We start from the raw sequence: 17,018 nt of genomic DNA, 5'->3' as shown, positions 1-17,018 counted from the left end.
CAAGAATTTCATTACTGAATTGTTGGTGAAAAATATTTGCAATTGCTAAAATGCTGAAAAAAGTAAATATTAAGTTATTTGGCTATTCTTTCTGGAGTAAAGGATCAACAAAAAGAATCTAAAGCATTAGCAACTTCCATCGCTTTGGGCATAAAACTTTCTGAATTTTTGAAAAACTTCCCGCCCACCAGCCAGCCGGCTGCCCAAGGCTCAGCCTGTCCGGCCCCCCGAGGCGTGCAGCTTCCCCGGGAAAAACTGCTGCTCCTGCCCCTCCTCTGCCTCTCTGAGACCAGGGAGCCGTTCACGAGGCGCTGATCCAGCCTGAACAACACGTGTCAATGCTAACGTAAGCCTGGCAATCTCGGAAGGAGATTACCGCGTACTGCAGATGCACCTTCCTGCATTTCTTACATAATACATCATTTTTGCTCAGTCATTAGTCTCCAAGCAAGCACGGCCTTTATTTTACATTTATTATTTTCTCCTTGTCATTGTGGCTGCACGAGTTTTTTAGCGATCTCAAAACCCCCCGGGCTGGAAACTGCGCCTGCCTGCCGCGACGGCACGCTCCAAGCACAGCTGCAAAGCCCCTTCACCAACAAACAGCCGTGCCGTCGCTGGAAGAAGGCACCTCAAACTGTGCCAGGGGTGTGCGAGACACTTGGGGAATAAATCCAAGGCAAAATTTTGAGCAACTCAGGTCTCGTGTACAGTAAGAGAAGGGACGACTCTTCTCTTCCCTTCTCAGCCTGTCACCCTCCTCTCAACGGGACACCAAAGGTTTTCCATCACCTCTCACGAACGTCACCCTTCCTGCAGGCTGGGAACATAAGCCAAGAGCTCCCCATTCTGTCACCTGCCACACGTCCTGTGCTTGCTCGTGCCCAGCGCCCTCCCAGCAGTGGTCACAGACACCCTCCGGCTGGCCCAGGCTCAGGCTGTGGCGTGCTGGGCGACCACGGGTGAGGGCGACGGGTTTGCTGACCCCTGCCCCACCTCAGGCGCTCCTTCACAGCGGGGGAAGGCAGGGAGAGGACGGACCACCCCGGCCACTGGGCAGCAGGATGCAGGAGAGGGTCACGAGGCTGACCGCTACGGACTCCTCCCAAATTAACCAACAGTTTCAGGATATAACGCACTACTTTCTAAAACTGGCAAATTATTTTTTTGTGCAAAATCAGATACTGAGATATCTGAGCTCTAAAGAGATGTATTTTATTTGGCCAGTGAATGTGTTGCAAAGCACTTTTTGCCCTTAGCCTCTCCAGCAAAAGGCCACACACCTGATAATTTGAAGAAATCTCATAAATTTTTTTCAGCAACGGATCACTAACAATAGTTCTGTTTCAAATTGCTCAATACTAACCTGACTGTGTGTGCGCTGGCAAAAACTACACTCATTACCGGGTAATGTTTTAGTGTCTAATTAAAAAAAAACTTCCTCAAATCAGGCTGAAATGTAACAAATAGCCTCAGTTTGTAACACTTTTGAAAAGCATCCCATCTAGAACAGTAAAACATGATACGCCGTGTATCTCCTGGGCTTCCCTACCACCATAGCAAGGCCCCCACCCCAGCAGCACCCCTCGGCGCACATCTATGGAGCCGCCCTTGCAGGGCCTGCGCAGACCCAAACGCGGTCAGGACAGCTTGAACCACCGGCCAAAACCTCCTGAGCTAGGACCGACCTCGGTAACGCTCTGCTGAACACACTGGCTACGGCTGAGAGCAGCTCTGTTTACTTCAACTATTAGCCAAGCTCTGCAGGACCGAGTCCTTTAGAGGGACCAAAGACTTGCTGTGTAAAACTCCATACATTCTGTGTAATTTTTGTATTAATAAAAGTTATAAATCATCATCTCGAAAAATGCTAGTTTCTTTGACTTTTCAAGCTGTTATTTCCTACAAAAACTGGCCCCACGCAGTACCCGATTCACCACGGACCATCACGGATCTCAGCATCCCCACACACATGAGATGGATGTGTCTTTAACAGCAATCACTGGGAGCATCGTGCTGCCCCGAGACACCTCAGTCAAACTCCACATCAACCCCCCACGGTACAAAAATATTTCACGGTTAAATTGGCAGGGGGTTCCTCAGGAGGGACCTGATAGCGGTATTCGCAAGAGGGCTGTGAAAAACCCCCAACAAACAGACGAGGTTTTTGATGGCAGAAGAGAAGCTCAGCTGCTTTAAAGCGCTTGATGCCACAGCACCAGGGCATCTTCTGTGCTATCTGGCCCGAACGCACTTCGCGTTACCACAGACTTCCATTGTGGCAGCTCACTGGGATGCTCCCACGGACGTCTGTGACCCCAGGAGGACGGGGAGAAGGTGGCTTGGGAGCGCCCGAGGGCAGGCGGCCCCAGAAGGCAGAGGGGAGGAGCTGCTCACCAGAGGTTCACCAGGAACACGTGCTCGATCTCCTGCAGGATTTCCAGCTCCCTGAACACATTGCGAACCTCGTCTCTCTCGATGCACTGCTGTTTGTTCATGTACTTCATAGCATACATCTTCTCGGTGTCTCTCTTCTGCACAATACACACCTAAAGTACCGCAGAAGGGGAAGGAAAAAAGAGATTTAGTGAAATGTTCCACATCCTCATTCGCTGCTTTACTGGGCTGAGACCCACGCTGCTCAGCACTGCTACCCCGCTACCGAACATTCCTGATCCCTGGGTTGTGACTTGGGATCTGCAGCTATAACCGTCCCTGCTCCGAGCGCAGTGCCCGTGCACTCCCGTTCCGGGCACCACACCAGCCCACCCAGGCTGCCTTCAACTGCGCAGCCACACAAGAGCTTCCTCTAGGACGTGATGGGTGGCTCCGGGGAGAGCTTTCCAGTGGGGAGTGGTGCCTGGGAGCTGTGGGAGAGAGCTTTGTGCTTGCTGCCTCCGGATGGAGACTGGCTTCGGGTGACCGCGAGGCTTCTCCCCCAGCCTTGACTCCATTCTGCTCCCATCTGCTGGCTGCCAACCTCCGGCAGATTGGTTTGAACCTACAGCACACATAGCTGTGCTCCGAAAGGTCAAAACAATCCCGATTGTTTCAGCAGAAAGCGATTAAAATGTAGATTTGTTACCAACAACAACCACCACCGTGCCCCTAGAAAAGCAGCAGTACTCCATCCTTGCCAGACACAGCCCGACCTGCGTGGGATTTTGTAGCGCCAGAGCCCCTCCTGCACGCCCAGCCCTGGCGCCCAGCCTCCAGGAGACACCGTGGATGGGGACATGTCCTTCCCCCGGCACAGCCACGCTGCGGACCAAGCGCCCCCAGCCCCCCGCCCTGCCCGCTCTGCTCCCACCGCAGGGGCTCGGGCTGCCTGTCCTCACAGCCGGGCAAGCAGGAGGCCACGGTGGGTCGTCCCCCCCCCGAAACGCCCGCTTGCCCCGGCTGCTCGCAGCCATCCCCTGCCGGCAGGCAGAGCCGGGCCGCCCGGCAGCCACCAGCCCTGGCCCGAGGGAGAACGCGGCACCGGCCCGGCGCCCGCTCTGCCGACAGAACCCGCCGGGCTGGCACGGGCTTCCAGCCAGCGCTGCCTTTGGTGTGCCTCCCTCGGCTCCTCTGACACTAACGACACCTTAATTACCAAGGCAACTATTTTTAAAAGAGCTAATTAGTTATCACGGTAACTATTTTTAAATGAACTAATGAAATTTCCACATCTGGTATAATTACGTCTGTCCTCTTTTAATTATCAGACACGCTCATCATTACAACGCGCTGGATGTATTGTCTTCGAAAAATAAGTCATTTGGCATTTTGGTCATGCAGCCTTCACCCGGAGCGGCGCAGGGAGGCTGACCTGGGGGTGGCTTCAGGCCGCTCGTTAGCGAGCAGGTCGCATTCACGGCGCGGGAGCAAGCGAAGGGGGTTCTGTGGACGGCAGAAAACACCGCAGACAGACGGGAGCCGCCGAACTCTTCCGCACTTCTAAAACACCGCCACTAATAACCATTTGCAAGTGCTAAAGGCGCACGATATAATATCATCCAGGACACATTGCAGCAAGAAGGTGACAAAATAATAGGTGGTTATCGTTAGCCTGATAAAAACATCGCAATTAGCGATGCACGCTGAAATTATGGGGATTATTTTGCAGTCATCGTTACAGTTACGGTAAGAACAGAAAATTATGTGCTGAAATAACTCCACGCTCGCCTGAGACCTCCCATTAAAGGCTCGCTTCTCCGGCGGCTTGACCCAAGCAGTTCCCTGCGGGTCGAAGGCAGGCGCTGCCCCGAGGCAGGGCCCGAGGGCGGCGGGCAGAGAGCGGGTGGGCGAGCGGGCGGCCCGGCCCTGCGGCCACGCCAGGCCAGCCGCAGTCCCCGACGCACCAGCACGGCCGACGGCCGCGCTCGGCCCGCCCGCGGTGCCACCGCCGAGAGCCGGGCCCCGCGCTGTCAGCGACGCCCGCCCGTGCCCCCGCCCGCCGCTACGGGCTCAGCCCCGTCCCCCCGGCTGGCACGGTCCCCACCGGCGCCCGCGGGCGTGCGAAGCTCATCGGCCGCAGCTGCCAGGGACCGCTCACCGTGCAGAAGCGGTAAAACCCCTGCCTTGTGCAAACTGAACGGCAGTAACGAACTACCCAGCGCAATGCAAGGAGCCAACCCTTGCCCAAAGCGGACTAAGCTGGTTGTACATTCCATAAACCAGGCAAAAATGACTTTATATTTTACAAATCCTTCGAGCAGAAAAGACCAAACAATATCCCTTTAAAACACAGTCACTGCTATGTAACTTCTCTAAAAACAAACCCTTCAGTAACAGCGATCCTGGCGCTGAACATTCTTTCCTGATGTCAGTTTATTTCACATTATGGCTAGAAGCTCATTAATTTCTAAATTATTTTTCTTTTTAGGTCGTGACTTGCAATATCTTAACAGGCATTGCATTTTATATTTATGTCACTTGCTTCTTGTTTCTCTGCAGGGAAAATGGAAACCCAGTATAATAAATGAGAAAATGATGAAAACTTCTTGTACTCTGTAATCATAATAAATAGTTTTCTGAAATGGAACAGCATCACCTACATACAAAGCAATGCCAGTTCCAGGCGCTCTGGAAATTTTTGTTCTCTGTTTTCTGGAAAAGAACACCAGCGTGGGTGTCGATGGAAATGTCCTTCTTCCAGCACAGCCTCCCCCAGCGCCAGGGCGGCAGGGCCGGCTCGTGGGGCGGGCGGGAGATGGCCGACCTGTTCCGGTGGCGGTACTGCCCGACGGCACGGCTCCTGGGGCCGTGCACCCCCGGTCGGTGGCGAGAGGGTGCTCCCCGAGCTACGCTCTGCTTGGACCGCTAGAGTTACCGCAGCCACTGACGGTCAATGGTCACGTCAATACAGCTCTTGGCGGGGACCTGCCGCCAGTCGAACCAACGTCAGGAAGGGTGTTGGTGCTGCCCCGGCCAGGCTCGGCCACTTAGGCCCTCTGCCGCTGGCAGGAACCCTTCGAAAAATGCCCCTGGTTACAGAAACGTGGGGTGTCCTCCATCCCCCCCACCAAAACATCAGTGCCCCGAGACGTATCTTTTCTTTTTTGTGCTCCTCCGTTCGTGCATCTGTTCCTGGGGAAGGAATAAACATCTACTTGGTAACAAGTCAGAGTGCTTTTTTAAATTAATCTCAATCCATTTGCAAGCAGATCTACAATGCGAAGCAAGGCAAGAAAGCAGAAAGAAGAGACTACTTTGTCCTCATTCTGCATAATGCGGTCCCTCGCCGCACAAAGGAAATTTTCAGTGGTTAAATACAGCCATTAGAAAAAATTGTATGTAATGCTGCCAGATTTGCGAAGCAGAAGGCAGGCATCAGCTGGTAGTATATTGCTCAAGACATGGCACATAAAAGATTTAACAGAGTCCCAGATACCCTGAACATTCAGCTGCTGCCAAATGGTTTGTATACAGCTGCCTTTGCTTTTATTGCATTAAAGGCATAAAGGGCCTGGAGCCTCCATTTGCAACTCAGGACATGAGATGTGCATTTAACATCTCCCAGTTCGATCTCACTTTATGGGGCCCCAGACAATGACAACGCCTGTATTGTCACCATGGCTGGCAGCTTCTTCTCACCTGAATCTGGGACAATCTCGGTCTTCACGCAACAGCCCCAGCTATCTCATTTATTTAGAGGGGACTAACGAGGACCATTGACCTAGGTGATATTCAAAAAGTAACAGGTGGGGCAAACTCTTGGCTTTGAAATACTCAGCTTTGCTTAAGGTAAGAGCCACCGTTAAAAGGCGCAGTACAAGGACAGAAGTGCTCAGAGCTGCCTCTCCGCTTTGCGCACAAAGTTTGGTTTTATCAGCAAAAGCAGTGAAGGAGTTAGCCTGACTTTATTTGACTTTGACGAGCGCCCAGGAGATTTTTGTCACAGCCTCTCCCGAGGGCAGACGCGCAGCGCTGCTCCCTGCCACCCCTGCTGTCACACAGCACCGCCCGGAGAATGTCCCTGTGGTTTCCCATTGCCAAAACATCTCACCCCTGTTGAGCTGACAGCAGATCCAGCTGTTTAAACTGTCCCGACAATCGATCAGAGAGAGGTGCGAGAACAGCCAAAAGCCAAGGGATGGGAAGCCAAGAGGAGCCCCCGTGGCAGGAGCCAGGCATCCCGTGGGGCGCTGGGTGGCGGGGCTGCATCCGCCTGCTGCGGCAGCGCTGGGCGCCGGCAGGACTCCGTGCTGTGCCGAGCTGCGCCGAGCTGTGCCGAGCTGCGCCGAGCTCTGGCAATGCTCCCACGGGGCAAACGGACACCACGTCCAAAAAAACATGGCACAGCATCCAAAGCTCACCTGATTTTTCCAGAGCACCTGAAAACCGAAAAGCAGGGCAAAGGGACCAGCTTTAGCTCGAGAAGAACGAATGAACAGCGGCCTCTAGAGCAGGAACAGCTGGCCCGGCTCTGAACCGCTGCCCTGGAGTCAGCTTGGTGGTGGCTGCTTTCACCAGCTTCCAGCTGATCCAGGGAAAACATTAAGAATTTCAAATATCAGACCACAATTCGACGTTTAGAAACCAAAACAAAAAAACCCGAAAACTTAATACTGGGACTAAATAAGCAGAACATCTAAGGGACTTACAGTTTTGACCAGTTCATCTTCTACAACCAGCCACACAACAACTGTAGTTTGCAGGGACGAACCTCGCTCATGCACCACATATACTCTCACACAAACATGACTTTAAGATAGAGCCTCAGGACAAACCTAATTCCGCAGGATCAAAGCACTCTCCGTCACACCATGGACTAAGCACCAAAAGCAGAAACAAAGCCCATAACCTGCCAGGAATTACTTGGCTTCTTATTCCCCTGCATCACTCACTGAGCTGTTGCTTACAAGAGTTATTTCTGTTTTTCACCCAACCATGGTGTAAGTTGGCAGGAAGAGAGCTGGAATTTGGGTATTTTCTGGTGTCCAGGGGACTCAGACATTATGTCCTTTTTGGAAGGTTTTTTTGTTCTTGTTAATGTGGGATACTTTCCCCAGTCGCCTAAATTTCTGCTGCTCTGTGCATTTTTCAGTCCAACTTTCTCTCTCTTCGGCAAGCTTTGCCTTTTCTCCTTTAGAAATCCAGTAACTTTTTTCCTGCTGATTCTGAGGGAATCCAACGGGCTGAAATCCCCACTCAGATGAAAGGTCATCTAATCATTTAATAGCATGTCCTGACTTATCTCAAACTAATTATAAAGGGGCAGCACAATTTGTCTGGGCTCAAACAAAGCAAGTATTTTGCATTCTGGGCAGGCTCTGCAGAGCTGATAAATACTTGAGATTGCTTGATCTCGGCTGCTCAAAGATTATTTTTTCCTTCTGCAAATACAGATGTCCTCTTAAATTAAGGCACCCGGGATCCTGTCCTCTGCAGGACGTTACCACCACATCTGATGCAAATACCCACAGCTGGGTTCAAGAGAACTTCCTTTTGCTTCCAAACTCTGAGCAGTGATTTTCTTCCTGAATCTCTGAGGCTTCTGCCTTTGAAAGACGAGACAAACGCGCTGTAATCCTTACAGACACAGGCACTTCGTTGGCTTCGTCCGAGAGCCATCAGGAAGTTTCAGCATACAAAGCTGGATTTCTCTTAATTTGTTTTTAGAGTAGAGGCAAGGCTTAACATTAGCAAGTACTACACATCAACATCAAACAGCTTAATCCCACACGACAGCGACCCATAGCTGAACACTGCCCTAGCTTATAAAAAGGCTTATCTGGAGTGGCTGCACCTTGCCCATGTACACTGACTTCTCCTCCAGCTTCTGCTGACTTCCCTTCAGTATTTGTCTCTGGACTCCCAATGTTGAAAACCCGCAAAACTCCAGTTAGATATTGAAACGGTTAAAAAAAGTCCCTGTATTTCCTTTTCTCCAGAGATGAAAAGCACTGCAGTTGTAAGTGGTCATTCTGGAAATGGCTGTGACTCTGGGATGATGCATCGATCCCTCTGGCAGAGCTTATTTGATCCCAGCAGCGCTCTCCAACCATTAATCACCTGGAGCAGCAATTTTCAGCTCTCACAAATAAGTCACGAGGAATGACCACGAACAAAAGCACAACAAGAATCTGGCCTGAAGCTTTTACCCAGCAAAGGAAATACCAGTCACCTCCGACATGAACCACCTCCGCGCTGGTGGCCCAGGACCAGGCACAGCCTCTGCCCGAGAACACCAGCGCAGAAGATATGGAGGATTGGGCGAAAACCCGGTCCAGCCCTCAGCACTTCTGCTGTGCAAGCTCAGCCAGACCTAGCAGTCACCAGGCCTGCCAGGGCCACCAGCATGATGTCCCAGCGCTGGCTCCCACCGGGACGCAGGCTGGAGCAGGGGAGGACACTGGCTGGACCACCGGCCAGGCTCACTCTCCCCTCTCGGGCTGCTGGGACAACTCCCTCGCTGTTTTCCCCAATATCTATGTAGCTGCCGTTTTACTTGCAAGGTTGAAACTTGAAAAGTGAAGCACAAACAGAAAATCGCCCGTGGCACCCAAAAGCATCAGGAGGCTTTGGGACTGCCTGGGGAAAAGGGTTTCTGCTACAGGGGGCAGCACGGCAACAGCCTCGGGAGGGATGTCGAGGAAATGGAAGATCTGCAGCCGCGGAAGCAGGAAGAGCTAAGTTCTTCTTCCTGAAGGACCAGAAGCCGTAAGGAGGCACTTGCCGTGATGTACAAACAGCTCAAGCTTTTTTGGAGAACCGAGTTCAGTTTTGATCACCAAATGTTACAGCAGAAGCAGGGAAAAAAGGAAAAGAACAGGTCACTTGTGACAGAGCCATGTAAGCACGTGCTTACTGCACCTCTGCTGAGACCACCCCGACCACTAGGCTCACGGGGAACGTCTGGGTTAAATACCAGTCTCTCCAGTACGGCTGGAGGCCACCCGCAGGTGCTCAGTGAGGGTCTGAGACCTTGAAGGCAGACTGCAAAACCAGGGACAGTCAGTTCTCCCTTGCAGAGAAGAGCAAGAACATGGTGATTCCTGGCTCTTGCAAATCAGAGTGAGTTTGTTGAGCAAACAGAGACAGTAAAGCAGGTAAGAAAGGGTTTACTGTAAACTCTGCGTTGCTGTTGTGTCGCTGAAAGAATAACCCCCAAAACTGATTGTTACCAAGTTCATCTCCTTTAGACAAGCCTTCCTCTAGCGGCTCACCTGCTAAACCAAGACCGTTAGCTGCTCACTTCTCTGAGAGGTTCTGTTCTTCAGAAAGCGGCTACATCTGATCAGCTGGAGGGAAAGTACTGTCACGCTGACGTTAAAGAAGAGCTGGAGAGGAGTTTATTTGGCGATTGACGCCGCAGCGGGCAGAGCGGTGCTGGTGCGGAGGAGAGCGGGACAGCCGCGGTGCCGGCGGCGGGCAGGACGGATCCGGGACCCCGCTGCTTCGCCGTCTGAGGGCAGTTCTGTACCGAGAGCTGCAGGCAGAATCTTGCCAATTATATATATAAAAAGAAAACCAATTCTCAGCTGCTATCAGGAAAGTAACAACCAGGGACCGTGATATCCTGAAGAGAAACCGGAGGCGCGTGACACGGCCACGGTACCACGGCTGCACAGCCCGCAGCAAGCCACCCCGTCATTTAAAAGTGATCTTGGTATCCATTTTGTATTACGATGGCACTGACAGCAATTGAAATACAATCTTTGCCTGGTAATTAACTTCTGTGTAAAACTTGTAATTAAAAAGATAATATTAACTTGTTCTCACAAACATTAAGGATAAAACCAGCTAATAACTTTTTATTTTTATCATAGCCAAGATAGCAAAGCTTAAAGCTGCCTCCTAGGTGTATTCGCAGTGACATAATTAAAATAGCAGGGATTCATTAAGCACATGAACCATGGTGAGCAGCTGGATGAAGCTCTGCTGGAAGCATCCACCTGCTTTCCGCAGGCCTGCCCATGACTCCTGTGTCTGACCGGGAAGGACCCCCGGACCAAGGTCACCCCCCGTGGCACTCCACACAAGCCCAGGCGCGGGTGGACACGAAGGGGATGGCGACTCTGCCAGGGGCACGGCCATGAGCCACCAGCAGGGCCCTGTGCTCCCTGGCTCGGGCTGCCCCGGCTGCTCATCCACGGCTGCCGGTACCGGCTGCCAGCCGCCAGCGTGGTGACGGGGGCCAGACTCGGTCTGCAAACAACGGGCTCCACCTGGAACCGGGAAAGTTCCGGTCCCAGTCCTCCCTGTCTGGCCAGGGGCACAGTCCCCCGAGGGCCACCAGCAAATGGAAGTGGCCTGTGCCAAAACCATCCCCTGCCTTCCCTTGGGGACACTCCCTTGGTCAAAAACTCCTTTGACCTCTGTAATTACCATGATGGTTCCCAGCACCTCCTACAGAGCCACAGAAGCACACGAGTTACAGGTAGTGTCAGGTGTGAACCGCTGACAACCTCTACCGAAAACCACCTCGAATTTATAAAATCCAATTTATCTGATCAAAAGCAATCTCAAAAAAGAGGAAAAAAAAAAAACCACCTCAAAAAACCTCTGACAAAAGCAATGAGCTGGCAGCTGGGTCCTGAGCATCTGACAACACTGCCTGGCTCTGCGTGGGCAGCTCCTCTACAAGAGCAGGGCGAGAAGAGGCGCCCAACACCTCAGGGATGCTGGGCCCTTGAAGGTGTTCTCCCTCCACGGTTGCTGACCCAGAGCTTGGCTCAACGAGCACAAGGGGCTGGAAACGCTAACGGCAGCCAGCACGGCAGGAGCCCGGGCAGCCCCTCACCGTCCCTTCAGGGCTGGTCCTGGTGGAGGGCGTTCTGGGCAAGACGGAGAATTTCCGACCTGTCCCTCGAAGAGCTCCTCTGATGACATCGTTGGCCCAGTGGGCAATGGGCCTGGTGCAACTCAGAGGGACCTGACGGCACCTCGCTGTGAGCCCACGGCTGCGGTGAGAGCCCTGCGGCCCGGCAGCCGAGACGCCCCGGGGAGGCTGTGCCACCACGGCCGGAGGCAAAGTCCTGGGGGCAGGACTGCAGTTGCACACAACTCAGCCGTGGCGCTTACCCCACGCTCAGCGGGGACACGTTACTATAATGCTGTCTGATGCTGAATAAAAACATACTTTGAAACAATCAAAAAACCTTCATTGCTTGATTATGCAGCTTATTTAACCAGAACTTTGCTCTGGGAACAGTTTTGACAGCAGTGCCTCTGGCAGTGTTTTTCCCAACTATTCTCTCCAGCACACAAAGACCCATTTAGAAGAATGGGACATCTGCAGCGCCGGTGCCAGCGCCAATCTGCGCAGCAATCTTCCCTATTGTGCCATGTTGACGAACCCAGCTCGGTGGCACAAACATGCAGGAGGCTGCTGGCCGTGACGACAGCACTCCTCCGCCCTTCCACATCTCTCCGGCGTTCGGCCATGCCTCTGGACCGGGTCGGGCCGCAGGCACTGCTCAGGGGAGGCCTCCTCGGCGGAGCCGCCCTGCCTTTGGACGCTCACCTACACGGCTGTGGTCCCCACAACGGACACGTCCAGGGGTAACCTCACATGGCTGCTCCAGCTGCCTCCACAACCGGCCAGGGGAGACGCCAGCGCTCACAGACGGGGGACACAGGGCACAAACGGGCACCCCCTGCTGCTACTGCGCTGCTGTGCTCTGCAAACACCCCCGCGTCTCGGGGCTCCTGGCGGGCTTAGTGTGTGGCTCCCGAGGATGGAGTCATTCAGTGACCTTGTGCTTCCAGCTCCGGCCTTCCCGGCGGGGTCTGTGCCGCGCACACCCGCAGGGCTGCGCCCAGGCACGGGCTCCTGGCGTCCAGAGACACCCGGTGCTGCAGCAGCTCTTCTGCAATTAACGGTTTCAGCCGGTTGGGACCACTTTGTAGCTGCATCGCTGAGTAACAACAAGATTTTTAATGACACAGTCAGTCTCCCCTTCAGATGCAAAGGTCAAAATCAGAACCTCTATCTACCTGGGTATAAAGCAAATTAAAAGGTGTAAAGTTGCAGTGAATGGAAAATGACTGTGATCCTTGGCAGCCACGCTCGAAGCACAAGGTCACCAAATGACTTAGCAAATGACTTCATCCTTGGGAGCCACGCTCTAAGCACAAGGTCACCAGCTCAACAAATCTGCTTTCACATCTTCAAGAGACAATTTTGCTTTCTATTCCAAACACCTCGCTACGTTTCACGCCCTAGAATATTTTTCACGGAGTCTTACGACTTTACTTTTTCCCTGCTGAAAAGTTGTCCTTTGTCACAGGATGGACTGGTTTGTCAGAACACCATAAATCATTGAAATCTCTTTAATTCAGTACTGCTGTTTGCTTCAGCCAAGTTGTAACAGCAGCTGATAAAACTTTTATTCATAGCAAGCCCATCGGTGTTTTCAGGTCGTGTCAACACTTCCACTAAAAATCCCTTTCTCAGTTACTTACGCTAGAGACGAAAACCTCTTCTGACCCAAAATAAAACCTGCTGTTCAAGATGGCACCTCAGTGTGCCATCCACCAGTAACTTCCACTCCTAAGAAATGTGCTCGTGTTCTCATTTGTGCAAACCTGCAGACCTCCTTGAAGCTCAACAGCCCCACACGGATTTATATCGCCTATGAACGTGGCCAGGGCTCTGTGTACCGGGAAAGTAAAACACATCTCACAGGTAGAGCTGCGAGCGTGCTCAAAACACATCCAAAACTAGGCTTCCACTTTTTTTTTTACTTTTTCTTGTTCAGAATGAACCTTATTTCTGTCTTGCTGTTGACATAAATGGCACACAACCAGCACACCAAAACTACATCAGGAAAAGCTCTCCTTGTTGGCACCTGCACACAGCTAGCGGGGAGCCGAGCTCTTCTAGTTGGTGTCTCTCACGGAGTACTTCCCGATTTTCCCGCAAGAATTCATGAGAGGGATGCAGGATGCTATCGACATGCTCTGAATCCTATGATTTAAAGCAATTTTAGTTGGTTCGGATTAAGCACTTCCTTTTAATGTCACGCTGAGAAAATAATGTCTCGTCAGACATTAAGCAGATGTTTCTATAATCGAGTTTTGGATATGGGTGATTATTTGACTTGCAGCTCCAAAAAACGTGTAGACTTCTTTACCTCAAGAGAGACACTAATCCAAACGAACAAGGAAAAACTAAAGAAGTGACAGCACATAAACCTAAGGAACAAAAAAGGAGCATTTTCCTTTACTTTTGCCTGTCCTCATTCTCCACCCTCTCCCCTCTTGCACACCAGCTATACAGTTTCATCATTTGATAGAAATTACAGTCAGTCAGATATCTCAAAATCTGATGTCTTTACTAAATTTTAGAACCAAAAATGTAGGCATTTTGGATCGTCCTTTGGTCATAGTCTTGAGCACACGTCTTTGGTGTGGCATGGCCCGGATTTGCTGACCGTAAGGACACAGAGTAGCAGACCCTCACTGGGGAGGTTTCAAATGGACGGGAACTGTGTTTCCCACCGCACGGACGGCCCAGCCGAGAGCGGGGAGGAGGACAAACAGGGAGATGTGTTCTGGAGCTGTCATGCTTCCTACGGAAAGGCTGTTAGGCATCTAAATTTTTGTGTAGCTTTAATCACATGCTCGTATCTCTGCTGGGCTTTTCTGCTTTTAATATTATGTAAAGAAGAATGATGAAAAATCAGACCAACCTGCAGAAATCCCTGAAGACACCATGACCCATCTTCTTTCTGCCTTTGGGACAGATCCAAACCTGGATCCACCATTTACTCCAGCTGAGCAGCACTCCATGGAGTTACATGAGGATCTGGACTCCTGTATACAACTACAGCTAACAAGTCTTTTCTGACTAAAATGTGGAAAGTACATCTTCCTATGGCTGACATACGTTTTGAGTTGAGTCTTGTATTTGAGTCATCTTTCCTTACGGCCATGATTACATTCTGTGATGGTTTATACGCTGGTCAAAGAGGCAGACAAAATGACTTTTTAGTTAAATATTTGATAAAACTTGGGAACAGAGAGAAATCTAATTATTTCCAATGAAGAATGGAGGGCTTTATTTTATCTCTGAACGTAAATTAATGTTGAAGCCTTTCCTGATCCCAAGGCAAGAACATTCACTGTGCTATTTCGAAAAACCTCATCACTCAACTTGAAACGGCGCTGCCGGGCAATGGCATTGAGAGCGATGTGGCCTAACGTCTTCATTCGTGCTGCTGCCACAACGTGCCTCCCAGGCACCAAAGTTTCCATTCCATGCTGAAGTAAATAAATACAGGTACAAAGGAAAGAAGGGGACACTCATGTTTCACCGTGCAAAACCTTCAGGACGAATTACTGACTCTTGCAGCCAAACGCTTCATTTCTCATCGGCAGAAGCTTGCTTCCTTGTGCCGAGGTGTTTACCACCAAACTGCTACAAAGGGATCTGCCCTGGTAGGCGTCTCCTCCAGTGAAGGCCCTCTGTACCGAAAGACCTTGTTTTTCAGCACCGGGCCCAAGGTATTGCAAAGAAACGGCAGGAGCTATCTCAGCGCAGACACCCGTGCCCAAGGCGCCAGCCTACGGTGAAGTGGCTCCCAGCACAAAGGTGAGCAAAGCTCCCCTCAGTTCACAGGCCAGGGCTATGGAAACCTCCCAAACTTTAATACCAGCTGGCGGGTCTGCCACCTGCAGCCAAAAATCAGAATAATGATAAACAACTGTTACTTGACAGCAAATACCTCCGTGCACATACCGTGCCTGTTGCACACAGCATGAATTCCTCCATCAGCCACAGCACCGCTCTCTGGGTTCAAGGTCAGTAACTTGGCTGGATGGAAGTTTGGTCAGATTATAGTCCCATCTGTTCACATTTGCTTTTCAATATTGCAATAAAATCCCTAGTATCCTTCCCTTGGGAAAAAGGGCAGTTCAAACCTAGACCTTGTAGGGCCTGACCAAACATACCTTTATTTTCCCTTTGTCCTACATGCCCAACACTCAATGCAAAGCATTTGGAGGGCCTCCAACAGAGACCATGCTAAGGAACTATCACAGTAAACAAACAGCAAAAGAGTGAGGAAATGTCATCTTGGAAAGGAAAGGATTAATGGTGATTTGTGGTTAAGACCAACTTAGCATGCCTAGCTCAACTCTGTTAACTACTGATGAATTTCATTGTGACCATTGTTGACCCTTCCTTCAGAAAAAGCAAGAAAGTGAATGTTAGGTCGCTCCTCAAGCGGATGCCTCCTTCAGCTCCAGCATCAACCTCTACACATGCAGGAACTCAATATACAGGATATATTGAGTCTCTTCTCCAAAAGGAATCTCTTGCAATTCTTCTAACAATTGATTTCTGTCACGGCTGGCTGGAGAGAGGCTGGAAGAGACAGCTGTAGAGGCTGGGGAGATGGAGGTCTCTTCCAGATGGGGGCAGAGGGGCTGTGCACAGCCTGGACACAGACAAACCCCCTGCTCCTCCTGGCTAGTCTCCTTCGTCTGTCACTGTGGCCACCCCACCAGCTGAGCCCCAGCAGATGGGTCACCAGCAGACAAGGGGTTGCCTCCACCTTTGGCTCCACCAAGGAGCCACAGCATTGCTTCACAAACCTTTCTATCAAACCTACCAAACAGTACTTCATCATACCATTTCACCAAAATGAAGACATATGCTTCCAGCATTCAACGGCAGAGAAGAGGATCTTCCCACTGTGGCTCTCCTATTGGGCATCTACGGAGCTTTTACACCTCCAGTCATTAATGCTGCTGAGTTATTCACCATCCCCCAAGCAGCCCATCATCACACATGTCTCCATGAACATCAGACAGCACTTACTGAGCCGAGTCATCACTGTGACTTCAGCCTGGCTGCCCAGAGGAGCCAGCAGCCACCCAATCCAGCCCTGCACGGCCAATTTCGTAGCAAATTGGTCTCGCTGGGTTAAAGGCACGGGGCATAGGGAAGGGGCAGGTCAATACCTGAGCTCCTCACTGCCACTGAGCAGCAGTGCTTGACCACGGCTTAAATTCTGCCTCAATCCTGGAGGTGCCACCCAGAAGAAGAGCTGCTGCCGAGAAAGGTCTCCAGTTGGAGTCCTCTGCCCAGGAACAACCCTGTGTATCTTATTCTCTTTGATATGCCAAAATAGCAGGGGGCTAAAATCTAGTTTTCTCATCTTATGCAAATGTTCTTTGCACCTGAATGTATTTCCCCACTGAGGAAATAAGGTAGAGCAGAGCAGAGCTGAGTGCCTCGGGATGCTGCGGGATGCAGGGACCTCTGCAACGAGCGCACGTAGGGCACTATTTCATAACGAGATGAGTGGCGGCCAAACAAAGCTCCTACGTCCTTGCTAAATGGCGCTTGTCAAAACGGCAGCTGTGAAGAATGGGCTGGTGGTTATTTAATCTTCAGCATGGTGTGGTTTAACGGCACCATTTGCTGAATATGAACAGATATACATTGTATACTGCATTTGAGAGGAATTTTTAGCATTTACTTGTAAAAAGAATTTTTAGATCAAAAGTAATAACATAGCACAACAACCTTACTGCAACTCTGTGAGTGAACAACATTAACAGAAGGATTCTTGATGGAT

The 17,018-nt window shown here is 51.1% G+C and overlaps 1 protein-coding gene across 1 annotated transcript in view; it reads right to left on the bottom strand.

The window, feature by feature from the left end:
* STK32C (serine/threonine kinase 32C) overlaps positions 1–17,018 on the bottom strand; it is an 88,649-nt gene that overhangs the window by 9,024 nt on the left and 62,607 nt on the right. The window contains exon 3 of the mRNA XM_086466658.1: positions 2,398–2,549. Coding sequence (XP_086322784.1) covers positions 2,398–2,549 — 152 coding nt within the window. The remainder of the gene's footprint in view (positions 1–2,397; positions 2,550–17,018) is intronic.

This window comes from Leptosomus discolor, chromosome 6 (genome assembly GCF_034619465.1).
Source record: "Leptosomus discolor isolate bLepDis1 chromosome 6, bLepDis1.hap2, whole genome shotgun sequence".
Classification (NCBI taxonomy): Eukaryota; Metazoa; Chordata; class Aves; order Leptosomiformes; family Leptosomidae; genus Leptosomus; species Leptosomus discolor.
Note: the sequence above shows the minus strand (reverse complement) of the source record. Positions and strands in the feature narration are given on the sequence as shown.